The sequence below is a fragment of the Schistocerca serialis genome, chromosome 11 (assembly GCF_023864345.2).
Source record: "Schistocerca serialis cubense isolate TAMUIC-IGC-003099 chromosome 11, iqSchSeri2.2, whole genome shotgun sequence".
In the NCBI taxonomy this organism is placed as follows: domain Eukaryota; kingdom Metazoa; phylum Arthropoda; class Insecta; order Orthoptera; family Acrididae; genus Schistocerca; species Schistocerca serialis.
Genome location: NC_064648.1, coordinates 53,390,679 through 53,407,437, shown reverse-complemented (window position 1 = coordinate 53,407,437; position 16,759 = coordinate 53,390,679). Strand labels below are relative to the sequence as shown.

At 40.7% G+C, this 16,759-nt stretch overlaps 1 protein-coding gene across 3 annotated transcripts in view; it reads right to left on the bottom strand.

The window, feature by feature from the left end:
* LOC126427299 (putative zinc finger protein 66) overlaps nt 1-16,759 on the bottom strand; it is a 138,579-nt gene that overhangs the window by 19,257 nt on the left and 102,563 nt on the right. For all 3 annotated transcript variants that reach the window (XM_050089601.1, XM_050089602.1, XM_050089600.1), the window contains one exon: nt 16,614-16,651. In XM_050089601.1, the coding sequence (XP_049945558.1) occupies nt 16,614-16,651 (38 nt within the window). The remainder of the gene's footprint in view (nt 1-16,613; nt 16,652-16,759) is intronic.

Sequence of the window (16,759 nt, the reverse complement as noted above, 5' to 3'; positions counted from 1 at the left end):
CATATTTGACCACTAATGCATGGACTACGGTCTGTTTTTAATTTTGTTCCTTGTCTGTAGTAGCAGTCTGTATTTCTTGTATTATAGGCATGCATATCAGAGCACTTTGTTGCTTTGTTTTGATGTGTAACAAAAAATATAATTACAAGGAGTATATAATTAATTTGTAAAGGTACAGTGTGTAGAACGTGAGGTATTTATGATGAACAAAGATTTCCCTGCATGAATCTCTGTACCCTAATCCATGGATAATTCTGATTGCTCTTTTCTGTAGGGTTAATATTCTGTTCATATGTATGTCAGCAGCACAACCCCGTATCTCTATCCCGTAATTAATCTGTGCAAAAATGGTTCTATAATAAACTGTTTTTAACATCTAATGTGGGGCTACTTTTGATAACTGGCTGATTAGATGTAATGAACTGCTGATTTTATTGCATAAAAATTTGATATGGTTTACCCATCTTAGATTATCATCTAAGTGAATACCTAGAAATCTCCAGCCTTCTGTGTCCACTACTTCAATTCCACCTATGTTACTGACAGAGATTTGGTGTGAGTTTGTAAGTTTAAATGGCAATAACTGAGATTTACTGATATTAACTTTCAAACCTTGATCTTGGAAATAAGTAGTTATTTGATGTAGTCCCTCAGTTGCTACCAACGTTAACTCATTATTTTGTTTACCAAGAAATAACAGTGAGGTAACGTCTGCATAAGTTACCAATTGGGAGTTGAAAGATTGCTCTATATCATTTATGTACACTAGGAAAAGGAAAGGGCCCAAAATTGAACCCTAGGGTACACCTTGTGTGACTGTCTCATATTTGGACTAGAAATTAATGATCTGATTATTGATTTTGTAAGTCAGCTTTGTACACAGCTTGCGGTCAAATGAATATGTAGCCAGCAATTGCATGGATGCAGCATTTACATTGTATGACTCAAGTTTATTTAAAATAACTCATGGTTTACCAAGTCAAAGGCTTTAGTAAGGTCTAGAAATATGCCAGCTGCTTGCATTCCTTGCTCAAGGGTACCATGCGTTTTGTGAAGAAATTCCGTAATTGCTGTGATAGTAATATGATCTTTTCAGAATCCATGTTGTGTCTCTGTTAGGAACTAATTTTTCAAGAAATAGTCACTAAGTTGTGTCAGCAGCACAACTTCAAATACTTTGCTGAAGACAGGTATTAATGATATGGGCCTGAAATTTGAAACCTCTTCCTTGGATCCTTTTTTATGCACTGGTTTAACTGTGCTCCATTTCAATACATTTGGAAATGTATGTTCTCTGATACTGCAGTTTACCAGGTGGGTGATTATTTTAACTAATTCCTTATTACATTTTTTAATCACGATACTACTCAAACTATCCCATCCAGATGAGAACTTATTCTTTAGGTTATTTATTATCCTGCCTATTTCCTTTTCACTTGTTTGAATTCAAAGGGTGGCGCTTCAAAGGGGCAGAGCTTTATCTCACTACTCACAATTGTGTTATTAACTGGACTAACAGCTGCAGATATAAAGTATTTATTGAAAACATTGCAAACTTTATTAGGATATCTAACTGTGTTTCCTTCATGTCAATTTCAGTTTCTGGCTTCAGTGTGGCTTTGCGAAATTGATTTACAATTCTCCATGAGGTCTTGGCTATATTGTCTGATTGAGCTATTTCACTGCTGTATATCTGTTTTCTTAGATCTGAAAGCTCTTTCTTAAAGATTTTCTTGGCTTCATTGTATTTGGCCTTAAAAACCTGCAGGTTTGTTGACTTGTGTAACACATCCAGGTCCTGGATGTTTTGACTGAGTTTTATCATATTTGCTGGAAGTATCAGTCTGTTGGTTTTTGCACTTTGGTTATGGGTGAACACACTCTGTATTTTCTTAACAGGGCAGCATCTGTCAAAGTGTCTTAGCATAGTATCATAGAATTTGGCCCATCTGTTTTCAGATCCTTCTGTCTGGTAAACCAGATCCCAGTCCTCTATAGCTAATTTATTTCTTAGGGCAAGGATGCTACCCTCTTTTAGGATTCTTTTATTTTCGATAAATTTTGTCATTTTTGGGATGCTTGTGTTTACATACTCTACAAGCTGGCATTTGTGGTCAGAGTAGTGAAAATCCATATTCCAGCACCTAAGACTGTCTTTAATATGTTTACATAGTATAACGTAATCAATTCTGCTAGTTGTGGACTTTGTTGCCCTGGTATCACTATTTACTACATTTATGAGATTATATGGGTTAAGAGTATCTATTAACCTCATATTACACAAACTGGAAGATTGTGCCTCAATATTCAGATCACCAAGTATAGTTAGGTCACTGGGACCACAACATCCCACTACTCTACTAAATATGTCTAAGAAGCTAACTACATCAGCCTTTGGTGGATGATAAATCCCAATAACTTCATGTTTTCTCATAATCTGTCTACACTCTTTAGTGTGGACTTCAATGCCTGTCACTTCAATCAAGCCTTCTTTGTTGTACTGGTCTAGATAGTTTATTTTCTTGTACTCGAGATTCTCACTAGTGTAAACTACCACACCACCACCCTTATGTTGCTGTCTACAATAACTATTTGCTAAGAAGTAGCCCTCTAGTTTACAGTAAATAATTTCATCATATTTTAATCCATGCTCAGTTAACACTACTATATGAGGTGACTGTTCATTTACAAAAACCTGTAATATATTAAGCTTATTTCTAAGGTACTGTATGTTTAGGTGTATGAGCCTTAGTGGTGTTTTTAATAACTGGTCACTCTGATTATCTTCCTTTAAAATGCACCGAGTTGGTTCACTTACATAAGTTCTGGATCCAGGCATTAAAAGTGTTCCTGTTCTTTGGCGATCTTGCATTTCTCGATCTACTACCCAACCTGGCTTCTGTCAGTCTAGTTGTCAAGGTAGCTGTTGAGGTGCCTTCTTGCTCCGTACAGTCCGAGGAGTTGCCAAACTGCCTGGTGTTGCAGTAACTGGAGTTGTATACTCTACCACATTTGATTGAGTAAGTGATGCTGAAGAGTCTGCAGTTGAAGAGTTGTATATGACTGCTAAATATGGAGCTACTGTATCAGCATATTCTGAAAGGAACCTGAATGGTGTACAGTCTGGACTAGAGGTATTGCCTTTCTTAAGTGTTAAGCTGCTCCACCACATTTAGGATACCTACTTCTAAGTTACTCATTTAGGCAGTTATTCTTGATTACAATTCAGGAATACCATGCTTTTCCTGTGAATGAATTTATGAAAACCGTCTTTAGTGACTCGCTTTAGTAGCACTGTCGCCAATAATTTTACCATTGCTATCGCGCAGTGAAGGTATTAATGCACCTTGTCGATTGCATACTTTACATACAACCAGAATTTCTTTGGGTTTTCTACCAGATTTCGAGACAGAATGTCGTTCTGGAAACTATTAAAAGCATCTGTCATTTCGAGCTTCTGTAAGACTTCGTCAATCTTACGCATTTTGCGTTCTTTGAAATTTGACGTGTATTTCATTGCTTCTGCAAGACTGGTCTGACTTGTTTTGTGTCAGTACCACTTATTATTTATTTGATATGTATCTCTCAGTTATTACTTATTTTACTTTAAACCGCATCTGGACTATGTTTAGAAAGACTTATCTGAAGGAGCGGAGACTGTCTCTTTGGGATGTGTCAAGTGAATTTTTATCTGCTTTTTCAAGGGCATGTATTATACGTTTATTTTGGTGAGTTCTGATGTTACAGTATTCACTCTTGTGAACTCCTAATGGCTCAACAACATTGTGGTCACTTATCCCTGTACCTGTTGTACCCCCTGTTTGGCCATGGTTATTAAGATGTCAACGATGTTTTTGCAACCATTTACACTTTCAGTGTGCTTCTGAAACCAATGTTCAAAATAATTTTCAGACACACCATTCAGCACGGTTTCAGTCGACGCTTTATGCCTACCACTGACATTAAACTTTTATTTACGCCAATATATGAGTGGCATACCTATTTCAAATGACAAATTTTCTTTAACCTGTTCAGCATCTGTTTCATCCAAGTCAGAGCATCCGTGAAGGGAACTTATTATTTTTTTCCAGTTGGTAGGTATAAGCTCCACCTGTACTAATCATAGCCGGCCGGAGTGGCTGAGTGGTTCTAGGCGCTACAGTCTGGAACCGCGCGACCGCTACGGTGGCAGGTTCGAATCCTGCCTTCGGCATGGATGTGTGTGATGTCCTTAGATTAGTTAGGTTTAAGTAGTTCTAAGTTCAAGGGGACTGATGACCTCAGAAGTTGAGTCCCATAGTGCTCAGAGCCATTTGAAACATTTTTAGCCAGAACATCGATTATTATCCACGTATGTATAGGAAAGCTATAGAAATTCAGGAACACCACAATAATTTCAACAGAAAAAAAGAACGCTTAAAGTTAGTCAGGATATGGCGGTCGACTTTGTTCCAATGATGTGACACATATGTTGGTACCCTCTATGCACGCTATATAAACGGGAAATCCATGGCTTGGCACCCATCGTTGACTCACCTCCGAAGATGTTGCCTGCAGTTGGCAACAAAACGTCAGGAAGTAGTTTTACAGATAGACCATGGCATCTGAACCCAGAACTTTTAATTGATCGCTATCTGTACTACCTCAAAGGAACTATCTACTTAAATTTCACTACAAGGTAAACTACTTCGAACAGCAATGAACACTACACCACCAACTGTATTTCATCTATTCTTTGAAACATGGTTAGGTGTCTTGAAAAATTTCAGCTGAACTTATTTCCATGCCTTTATTGTGGTGTATCTACCCTCTTACAGTGTTCTAATTGCAGCCTTTTAAACTGAAGCCCTTTCTGCACTTACCTGAGACCCTCTAATCTAAAAAAGCCCAGTCTCCTCTACACATCCCCATACTCATGGAATTGCTTCCTTTGTGTAGTTGACTCCTGACCCACTTAGCAGAACCCGTAAATCCACCACCTTTTGGCGCTAGTCGAGGAATCTGCAACCTACACAGTTGCAGAACTGTCTGGGACTCGGATTCAGACCTTCACTCCACTCTGTACAAAAGAACCACTTTCAGTTCTGCCCATGATGCTTCAGATGGTGCACTCCGCCTTCATCTCACAAGCAAGAAAATGGTTCAAATGGCTCTGAGCACTATGGGACTTAACATCTGTGGTCATCAGTCCCCTAGAACTTAGAACTACTTAAACCTAACTAACTTAAGGACATCACAAACATTCATGCCTGAGGCAGGATTCGAACCTGCGACCGTAGCAGTCGCGGGTTCCGGACTGAGTGCCTAGAATCGCTAGACCACCGCGGCCGGCACAAGCAAGACTGGCAGTCTTTACTAGCTAGTCGCCTGAAACCAGAGAGAACCTCTTCCAATCCAATGTGGCACATATTGTTATCACCAACGTGAGCCACCACCTACTGCTGGCTATTCCATGCTTTTCATGGCATCTGGAAACACTCATTTCTCATCTGTAAAGACTCCACACAGTATGCACTTTGGATTCCTTCCCCTCCTATGCAATCGTGTCTCCAAATGGTGCCATTACACACCTAACACCAGAGCTTCCAATCACCAGTAATACCACCCTCAGTGAATGTCCTGTACTGCACGCTGAGAGGCTTCCTCTGGAACATGGCAACCGACTTCACCTGGCTCATGGATTTCATCAGCCATAGACAGAAGCCAAATTGTTCATCAGACGATTGGCAACATGGAAATTCTTTCACTGCCACCCACATGCTGGAGTGATTCCCACTCAACCACAAGTGAGAGGTCAATCTCATTGTGGGCAGTACCCAGGGTGACAACAGCAGTGGACCAGTTGGTGGACAACACTGCCTGGAGCTGTGAGAGAAGAATCACCAACTTGATTCACATCTGAACACAGCAATTACTATATCCATCCATACCAGAGTTGGCGTGGTAAATACACAAACATATACGAAGTATAGGAGTTGAAGGTAAGGAACACTGACAAAATTTAAAACAAGCCACTTCTTGTAAAAACGTGTCAGCTCACAGTACTCTGATGTGCTACTGCTGCTACTATGAGAGCTACCATTGGATTGCGTGATCTAAGTGCTGCAAGTAACACACAACAAATGAGTGATGCAATTCAGCCAGTGGGTCTATGGACTACACAGTTAATAAAGTGTATAAATGTTCCTGATAAATACACAAATGTGCACAAAATAACAATAATAAAATAATAATAGTACCATTACAACTATAATAGTAGTAGATGTTGCGAAAATATACTTACAGCAACAGATAAATAATTCGCTCAATTGTGACAAATATTAAAGGATAAGGATGTCATGTAACAAAAGTCCATTGTGAGCCAATTTCAGTATTGATGCTGATGAACAGAGAAAATTAGCAAATAAGCTTCTCACTAACGCTATGTGCTTTCCTTGCACGAAAGGTGAAGTTGTTGCAGCAGCAGGAATCTGGTGTTAACATAATGCGGTTCAATCAAACCTACTGTTTGAATACCAGTGGGTGTAAGCATGTCATTGTCAGCGTAATTTCGAATAGGGAGTTATAATAAGTAGCATTTCTTGAGAACCATCAATTTAGTGATGGCAAGGTAATATTCGCCTTGGATGAATGACAGTGACCATGCAATGTGACAGATTTCAGCCTTGTTCCACAGAAAAGTTTGCTTTCCCCTAATGTTACCAGGTGATCTTACCATCTCTGTAGGGGATTCAGTTGGTACAGTTAAAATATTTAACAACAGATGGAGCACAGATCTACAGGAGCTGATTTTTAACATTTTAATAAAATGCGGTTCAGGATGAGCTACTGTGTTGGCAAAGATGGCAGTCACATATCCTCCAATTCTACAGTACATTGTGCAGTAGTCTACTGTCGATAGCTTGCCAAAATTTCCACTGTTTGGAAACTACCATAGCTCGACTCCATTATGCATTCTGTGCATTAATGGAAGTGGAAATATATGTTTCAACATTACCTGATATGGGCACTGAATTACGATCTCATTTAAGTTTGTTTATATACCCAGCTGTAAGTAAGAGTTTATAAAATCCCTCCATTTCGATGTAAATAAACAGTTACCACAATAACCAAGTGGACGAAACAGTCTCACCACAAGGGTCTTTAAATGACTGATCCTGCAGTGATGAAGGTAGAAACCAAAAGAACAAGATGAGTAGATCATTACTTCCTGATATTAAAGGTGCTTTGGTTATTAGGGTTTCATGCTGCAGAAAATAATCTAGTTTTTACACTGTTCACATATCCTGTGGGAGTCCACTTACAGCATGTACATATTTTTCAAAATTCTGTTTCAGTCAAAATATCAGCTACTGCAGGAGATTTTGCATGGAGTTAAGGCACTAACATACTAAACTGCCAGCAAAAGTAGTGATATTGCACCACCTGAAAACGTAAAACCAAACAGCACATTCACATTTGGCAACACCTCGGTGGAAAATCAGGATATCTGCTGACATTTCTGCTTTGCTCACCACATGAAAGACAATACATTTTATTTCAGTGAGACATACTTAAGCATACCAAAGCTGTTGGTCTGGGATACACCAACCTTACAACTTTCGAACAGCACAATCTGAATTTAAAGCATATTTTCCAAGTACAGGTAGGAACTGACATGTCACTCAATGAATTCGTTATATATGAGGATTACTGGAGTAACTCTCAGTATAGCTTGCTGGTTACAGATGAAACTAGTAAATTGAATGAGGGTCAATAGAAACAAAATTTCAAAATGATTCTTTAAAAAGGCAATGCCCCAAAATGCACCTGTTTCAGTATATTGTACACTATGTACAAATTTACATGTGTTGCACACTCATCTAGAGGATGCAAAGTACGTGCTTTTGACAAAAAAATGGAGGCAATCAACACTAAATGGAACTGAATGTCTTGTCAAGGGAGATGCTATGAATGTTGAGGTGTTGAATGCTCGAATACAGGAAAGTGAACTGTGTGTCAACAAGAAATTAAAGAAGTCAATGCAAAACTAGCATATGTGTGGAACAAGAATGTGATAGCTAAGGCACTTCACATCCATTACCACTGACTGTCTCAAAGTATACATAAGTTGTAAACGGTCTCAAAAATGGCTTAGTATGCAGCAGCATGTTGTCGAAGAAGTGTAATGTTAAGAATTGAGGTACGGAAGGCAATCTGACTGAAGTTACTTTCATGAAAGTTAGGTCAACTGCAATGAGACCAGGGTCTCCCAGTAACATTTAAGCCAGTAACTGACAGGCTGAAGGAGCTGTCATGGACTATGGATGAAACCAGAAACAGGAGGAGGAGGAAGAGGATTTCTGAGTTAAGACAGAACATATCAGGTCATGAGGGCAAAACCATATTTGTTAGGTAAGCACTCAATATGTTTAACCAAGAAGCCGATAAGAATTGGGAACAAGGAATTTGAAAGATTGCCTAGGCTGTTACAGTTAATAATTTTGAAAACGTTGAATGTTAAAATATACCTTCAAACTATAAAAAACATGTGATCCAATATCACACATGACCAATGCATGTAAAACCCCGAAAGCGTGAATGGAAGCCTCATAGAGTGACAAATACAGGATTTTAACTGAACCAGCAGTAGCAGCTCCACATAGTTAATGATAAATTGCATCTAGGAAATGGGGAAGTTGTGTCAATACTTCCTGTCACTTGCAACATTGGCAATTCATATGTAGACTTGAAACGTTTTGTTAAAAGATTTGAGGTATGAGGTGCATGCAAACGTTAATATGTTTAAATCAGAGATAGAAACAAAACACATTGCGGACTTCAGTCACAAACATTTAATAGGATGGCTACTAGGTTTCTCAGAGGGACAAGTGATGGTGCACAATACTGATAAAATTTGAGTTATCAACTGGTGAACCAACTGCCAGTCAATACAATTCGTGTAGAGTGTAATATTGCAACGAATTTTGTACCTTGACGGCAGATTAGTGCATACTATTCATGCGTTTTTTCCTACGGTGGGTCCTGTTCATAAAAGTGAAGAAAATGAAGTCCACAATGAACATGAGCTGCAACATGAAGCCAAGGTGGCGAAGGGTTCATAACCATCAGGAAACTGGCAGGCACCGTGAAGTTAAGCTGCCAAAGCAGAAGCCAAAAGCGAACTCCAGGAGATAACTGAGAAGAATGGCATGCCCCGTACTAGCAGGCAAGGGAGTCATCAAATAAGAGGAAATAGGATAAGTGGTCAGGCGTGAAAGAGAAACAGCATGCCTATCCACTGAGGAGGACATCATGCCAGTATGACTACTAGTTCAGCATCTTACGCATAGACTCTCAACCGGGCTGGTGAAAAAGCTGCCAGTGGTGAAACATATTCCATGATGGTGGAGTGTGTGTTAAGACAGCAGCAAATGATGGAAAGAGGTGCAGAGGAATGAATAAAACATCCACAGTCTAGTTATGAATGGACATGGGATAAAAAAAATGGAGAAGGGTGGTCTGATCCACTCCCCTGGAAGTACCACTTCCGAGATGTAGGACACTGAGGAACTGGGTACTATGTATAGCCAGGTAAGAATACATGGGAGGACCAATGTAATTTCCTATCAGATATGAGCCCCAGGAATTTTCTAGTTTCAGTGAATGGAAGAACTAAAGGCCCAAGATGTAAAGAGGATGTAAGAAACTCATTCCGCTGCCAAATATTCATACAAAAGGTTTTGGCAGTGGAAAAGTGAGCCACTGCCTATGCTTCACGAGGAAAGATGATAGGAACGACGCTGAAGACGCCACTGAGGAGACACGTTGGTGTGTAACTGTAACAGATTGTAAAATTCTTGACGAAAAGGAAGATGATATGTCTGTTGGGAGATTCCATAATATGGTTAATGGGGATAGCAAAGACAATGATATGCAGGATGAGCATTCAGTCACCACATTTTCCTGGATAAATGTGTGTGACAAGTCAAACCATATGAACCTTCAGAAAAACTGTCTTTCAAAACTTCCTCTAGTAAATGGGGCAGATGGCATCCGAAGCCCCACATGTAAGGACTACAGAGGATACCAGCCCTCCAGCAGATGTATCAGGATGATGGTTCAAAATGTGGAGAGCACATCTCTGCAAGTGAATCACATTGCTGCATGCCTCAGTCCCCCAGGAACCTGGACGTCACTACAATAAACCTGAAGTGCACAGTATGGAACATTCTTTGGCAGTACGGATAACGTTTGGAAGATACTTTACCTGGTCATCACAGCTGTGTAAAGGTCGTGATGGAGGGGTAAAGCCCCCAGTCAGCCTCAGAAAGCTGCCAATTGGATTTGCACTCAGGTAGGATAGGAGTTGGCGAATGGATAGCACACAGGAAGTGATCACTTGAGTATGTGTCAGAGGGAACGGGCCATTCAAGATGGCAGGCGAGCTGGACAGTGAAGAACATCAGGTCCAAATGGTAATAAATGTGCGTGGAATCTGAAAGAAACGTGGTGTCCAGTGGTAAGAGGTGATTCAGAAGGTCAGCTAAGAGGGAACCTCTTGGACAGGTTCTCTAAGAGCCCCAAGGCAGATGGTGGGCATTAAAGTCGCCAAGTAGCAAAAAGGAGTGAGAGAGCTGACCAATGAGCTAGAGTAAGTCCGACTTGGTAATAGCAAATGATGGAGGGGTGTAGATGTTGCGAAGAGAAAAGGTGAAATGAGTAAGGAAAATTATGATTGCAACAGCTAGCAGTCACATGTTAGATGGATGGCCAGTGTGACTCCCCCATGAAGTGGGAATGCTGCCCTGGGAGGGGGGGGGGGGGGGGGGGGGAGGTCACAGAGGACCAGAAGGAAACATGAGAGATCAAACAGGTTATGAGGACAATTTTTTTCTTGGAAGCAGAAAACAAGTGGACACTGCAATTCCAAGAGCAGCTGTAATTCCTCATTGTTGGATCTAATGCCATGAATGTGCCATTGAAGAACAGTCATAATGGGGATTGGGGAGGAGGGAACAAATGAAGATTAGTCACCTTGGTGACTGCTGAGAGCTCACCTTCAAAAATTCACTGCTACAGGGGGGCAGAGGATGGAGAATCCTGTTCCATGAGATCTACAGACATATTGGCACTCTCCCTGGGTCAATCTGAATTCCACGGCAGAAAATCGGTAGACAGTGGGCACCAGCAAAATGGAGGTCATCCGGGTGAGGGTATACGTGCCAAAACCACTGTCGATGATCTCAAAGTCAGGGAAGGAGAAGACTGTTTGTTTTTGTTTGAGTTCTTAGAACTTTCTAGTTGAAAGATGAAGACTGTTTTTAGCTGTAGAAAGTCTTTGTGGGAGTATTGCTTTTGTCCTTTCAGATTGACAGTTGAGTGGCAAGTGATTTCGCCACAAGGGGCAAAGATATGATGGCTTGTTGCACAGCTGTAGTAGGAGACAGGGATGCTACTGTGACCAGGGTGATTTCACTACTGCAATACTGAACTTGAGGTTGCAAGTATGGATGGACATATCCTCCGTTATGTACAGCATAGCAAAAATGGGTCTGTACATGCCAGATGCTAAAATGCACAGATTTTGACTAGCTAACAACTGCAAGTCACAGAGTGAGGTTTGATGCACTTCACTCAGATCTCCTGGATGGCTTGCTCAATGAGACACACGGGGCATTCATGGGATTGCAATTGATACAGCAGAGATGAAGCAAACAGCTGCCCTCATGAGCATCTCTGCCAAGAGTAACACATTTGGCCATGTTTTGACAGGATACGTGTTTTATTATAATGTTGAAACCTTAAGGGAATCATCTGGTTCAAAATGGTTCAAATGGCTCTGAGCACTATGCGACTTAACTGTTGAGTTCATCAGTCCCATAGAACTTAGAACTAATTAAACCTAACTAACCTAAGGACATCACACACATCCATGCCGAAGGCAGGATTCAAACCTGCGACTGTAGCAGTCGCGCCGTTTCAGACTGTAGTGCCTAGAATCATCTGGTTTGGAATATATGGTTGGACTGTAATGACTTCATGTTGTTGTTGTTGTTGTTGTTATTGTTATTGTGGTCTTCAGTCCTGAGACTGGTTTGATGCAGCTCTCCACACTACTCTATCCTGTGCAAGCCTCTTCATCTCCCAGTACATAGTGCAGCCTACATCCTTCTGAATCTGCTTAGTGTATTCATCTCTTGGTCTCCCTCCACGATTTTTGCCATCCATGCTGCCCTCCAGTACTAAATTGGTGATCCCTTGATGCCTCAGAACATGTCCTACCAACCGATCCCCCCTTCTAGTGAAGTTGTGCCACAAACTCCTCCCCAATTCTATAGAATACCCCCTCATTAGTTATGTGATCTACCCATCTAATTTTCAGCATTCTTCTGTAGCACATTTTGAAAGCTTCTATTCTCTTCTTGTCCAAACAATTTGTCGTCCATGTTTCACTTCCATACATGGCTACACTCCATGCAAATACTTTCAGACACGACTTCCTGACATTTAAATCTATACTTAATGTTAACAAATTTTTCTTCTTCAGAAATGCTTTCCTTGCCATTGCCAGTCTACATTTTATATTCTATCTACTTCAACCATCATCAGTTATATTGGTCCACAAATAGCAAAACTCCTTTACTACTTTAAGTGTCTCATTTCCTAATCTAATTCCCTCAGCATCACCCGACTTAATTCGACTACATTCCATTATCCTCGTTTTGCTTTTGTAGATGTTCATCTTATAACCTCCATTCAAGACACTGTCCATTCCATTCAACTGCTCTTCCAAGTCCTTTGCTGTCTCTGACAGAATTACAATGTCATCGGAGAACCTTAAAGTTTTTATTTCTTCTCCATGGATTTTAATACCTACTCCGAACTTTTCTTTTGTTTCCTTTACTCCTTGCTCAATATACAGATTGAATAACATCGGGGATAGGCTACAACCCTGTCTCACTCCCTTTACAACTACTGCTTCCCTTTCATGACCCTCGACTCTTATAACTGCCATCTACTTTCTGTACAAATTGTAAATAGCCTTTCGCTCCCTGTATTTTACCCCTGCCACCTTTAGAGCTTGAAAGAGAGTATTCCAGTCAACATTGTCAGAAGCTTTCTCTAAGTCTACAAATGCTAGAAACGTAGGTTTGCCTTTCCTTAATCTTACTTCTAAGATAAGTTGTAGGGTCAGTATTGCCTCACGTATTCCAACATTTCTACGGAATCCAAACTGATCTTCCCCGAGGTCTGCTTCTACCAGCTTTTCCATTCGTCTGTAAAGAATTCGCGTTAGTATTTTGCAGCTGTGACTTATTAAACGGATAGTTCAGTAATTTTCACATCTGTCAACACCTGCTTTCTTTGGGATTGGAATTATTATATTCTTCTTGAAGTCTGAGGTAATTTCGCCTGTCTCATACATCTTGCTCGCCAGATGGAAGAGTTTTGTCAGGACTGGGTCTCCCAAGGTCGTCAGTAGTTCTAATGGAATGTTGTCTACTCCCGGGGCCTTGTTCCGACTCAGGTCTTTCAGTGCTCTGTCAAACTCTTCATGCAGTATCATATCTCCCATTTCATCTTCATCTACCTCCTCTTCCATTTCCATAATATTGTCCTCAAGAACATCGCCCCCGTATAGACCCTCTATATACTCCTTCCACCTTTCTGCTTTCCCTTCTTTGCTTAGAACTGGGTTTCCATCTGAGCTCTTGATGTTCATACAAGTCGTTCTCTTATCTCCAAAGGTCTCTTTAATTTTCCTGTAGGCTGTATCTATCTTACCCCTAGTGAGATAAGCCTCTACATCCTTACATTTGTCCTCTAGCCATCCGTGCTCAGCCATTTTGCACTTCCTGTCAATCTCATTTTTGAGACGTTTGTATTCCTTTTTGCCTGTTTCATTTACTGCATTTTTATATTTTCTCCTTTCATTAACTAAATTCAATATTTCTTCTGTTACCCAAGGATTTCTACTAGCTCTCGTCTTTTTACCTACTTGATCCTCTGCTGCTTTCACTACTTCATCCCTCAAAGCTACCCATTCTTCTTCTACTGTATTTCTTTCCCCCATTCATGTCAATTGTTCCCTTATGCTCTCCCTGAAACTCTGTACAACCTCTGGTTCCTTCAGTTTATCCAGGTCCCATCTCCTTAAATTCCCACTTTTTTGCAGTTTCTTCAGTTTTAATCTACAGGTCATAACCAATAGATTGTGGTCTGAGTCCACATCTGCCCCTGGAAATATCTAAAAATTTAAAACCTGGTTCCTAAATCTCTGTCTTACCATTATATAATCTATCTGATACCTTTTAGTATCTCCAGGGTTCTTCCATGTATACAACCTTCTTTCATGATTCTTAAACCAAGTGTTAGCTATGATTAAGTTGTGCTCTGTGCAAAATTCTACCAGGCGGCTTCCTCTTCCATTTCTTAGCCCCAATCCATATTCACCTACTACGTTTCCTTCTCTTCCCTTTTCCTACACTCGAATTCCAATCACCCATGACTATTAAATTTTCGTCTCCCTTCACTATCTGAATAATTTCTTTTATTTCATCATACATTTCTTCAATTTCTTCATCTGCAGAGCTAGTTGGCACATAAAGTTGTACTACTGTGGCAGGTGTGGGCTTCGTGTCTATCTTTGCCACAATTTGGCATTCACTATGCTGTTTGTAGTAGCTTACCCGCACTCCTATTTTTTATTCATTATTAAACCTACTCCTGCATTACCCCTATTTGATTTTGGATTTATAACCCTGTATTCACCTGATGAAGTCTTGTTCTTCCTGCCACCGAACTTCACTAATTCCCACTATATCTAACTTTAACCTATCCATTTCCCTTTTTAAATTTTCTAACCTACCTGCCAGATTAAGGGATTTGACATTCCATGTTCCGATCTGTGGAACAAGTTTTCTTTCTCCTGATAATGATGTCCTCTTGAGTAGTCCCCACCCGGAGATCCGAATGGGGGACTATTTTACCTCCAGAATATTTTACCCAAGAGGACGGCACCATCATTTAATCAGGGCCAGATGAGTCTATCATCCAGACTGTTGCCCCTGCAACTACTGAAAAGGCTGCTGCCCCTCTTCAGGAACCACACGTTTGTCTGGCCTCTCAACAGATACCCCTCCATTGTGGTTGCACCTACGGTACGGCTATCTGTATCGTTGAGGCACGCAAGCCTCCCCACAAACGGCAAGGTCCGTGGTTCATGGGGGAGGGGAATGACTTCATAGCCTGCTTTAATCTTTGAGGCAAACACTACTCAAGAAAATGGTAGAAAAGGAGTGCATGTGGGCATTAAGTTTGCATCCATATTTTTCATTACTCAACAGGGCTGCAGTGATGCCATGATTAGAGGGGTAGGTGTGGATTACTCCCTCGGTGAGGCCATCTAACATCAGAATGTAAAGAACACCATGTGAAGAGTTCAGTGTACAATGGTCCTCAACACAAACAGGATAACTCTGGAGGAGTGATGCTGTAAGCAGCTGTTGGGCTTGGAAACCACAATACCTCTTCAGAAGTTGCATTACGTAAATGAGAACAGGATTTCACAGGGCATGCAACTGCAATAACACCTTTCGGAATAATGCATGCATTAACCATAGCGAAGGACCAACCACCTCTGGTACGTGATACCATGAGGAACTGACGTGCAGCTGGGAGGGCCTTCAAATCTTTACCCTCATTCTGTTTACATTTAGTAGACACACACTAAGATGCTGATTGAGTCATTGGAAAAAAAAATCCCATATGATGGCCAACATCTCAAATGGCACGCTCCTTCCAACTGGAGGCCTCCTCAGGGGGGGGAGGGGGGGGGGGAATTCACCCACCGTAAATGACTGTTCACACCTCAGGTCACACCTCCTGAACACCTGACAGAGAAGCCAATTGGCATTTCGGCAGGTAACAAGACTAGGCAGTCACCCCTCTCTGGGCCTGGCCTGTACCAGAGAGTATGTGCGAACCCTACCTGTTGACCCGGAGCTGGGAATTATGCATTACCTTGTCACCTGTAATGTGTCTAATGAATGGGGCAGCCTTCAGGAACACAACAGGGCAAAAGAGAAACGAAGATAATGAGGATTCTCCAGCTAAGTCTTCACAACCTTACTGAAACTGGCACCAGCTACTTACAATTCTTCTTGATGGTGGCCTGTAAACTGTCACCATAACAAGCTTGTGTGTTACCTGTGCACCACTGTGGCACTGCATTGAAATAGGTGTTCACCACTATATTCATTAATCTGAAAGGCTGGGAATCAGCTCCAACTTTTGGATATATAACCAGTAACACTTTTTTCTTACTTGTTCTACTGCAGTATGACATTTACTTGTGCCCATCAAGATGAATCTGTTGAATTTCAGTGATTTTCATGTGACGTGCTGCATTAAGCACAATACAGCTGCAGATATGCCACCTGAACTTTTATTTTCCTGTATGACTATCAGACGTTTGCTGTATTTATCTAGGAGTAGTCACATAATGGTTGTTGCAAAACAGCATTAATGAATAATTACAGTAGTGTGTTTTATATCTGAAGTACTTTCACAATTAATAAATAAAAATTTATATTTCTCAAAAAGTTTTGCAGTGAATTATGAAAACTTACCTTGCACTATCAGATGCATATCTTGTTGAGGTTTCCACCTGAAATATTTGAAGAAATGGCCAGTGATTTACAACTGACGAGACAGTAAATAAATAGATTTCTATTAACGCCCACCAACATGTGATTGGTCCACAAATTGCCCTACA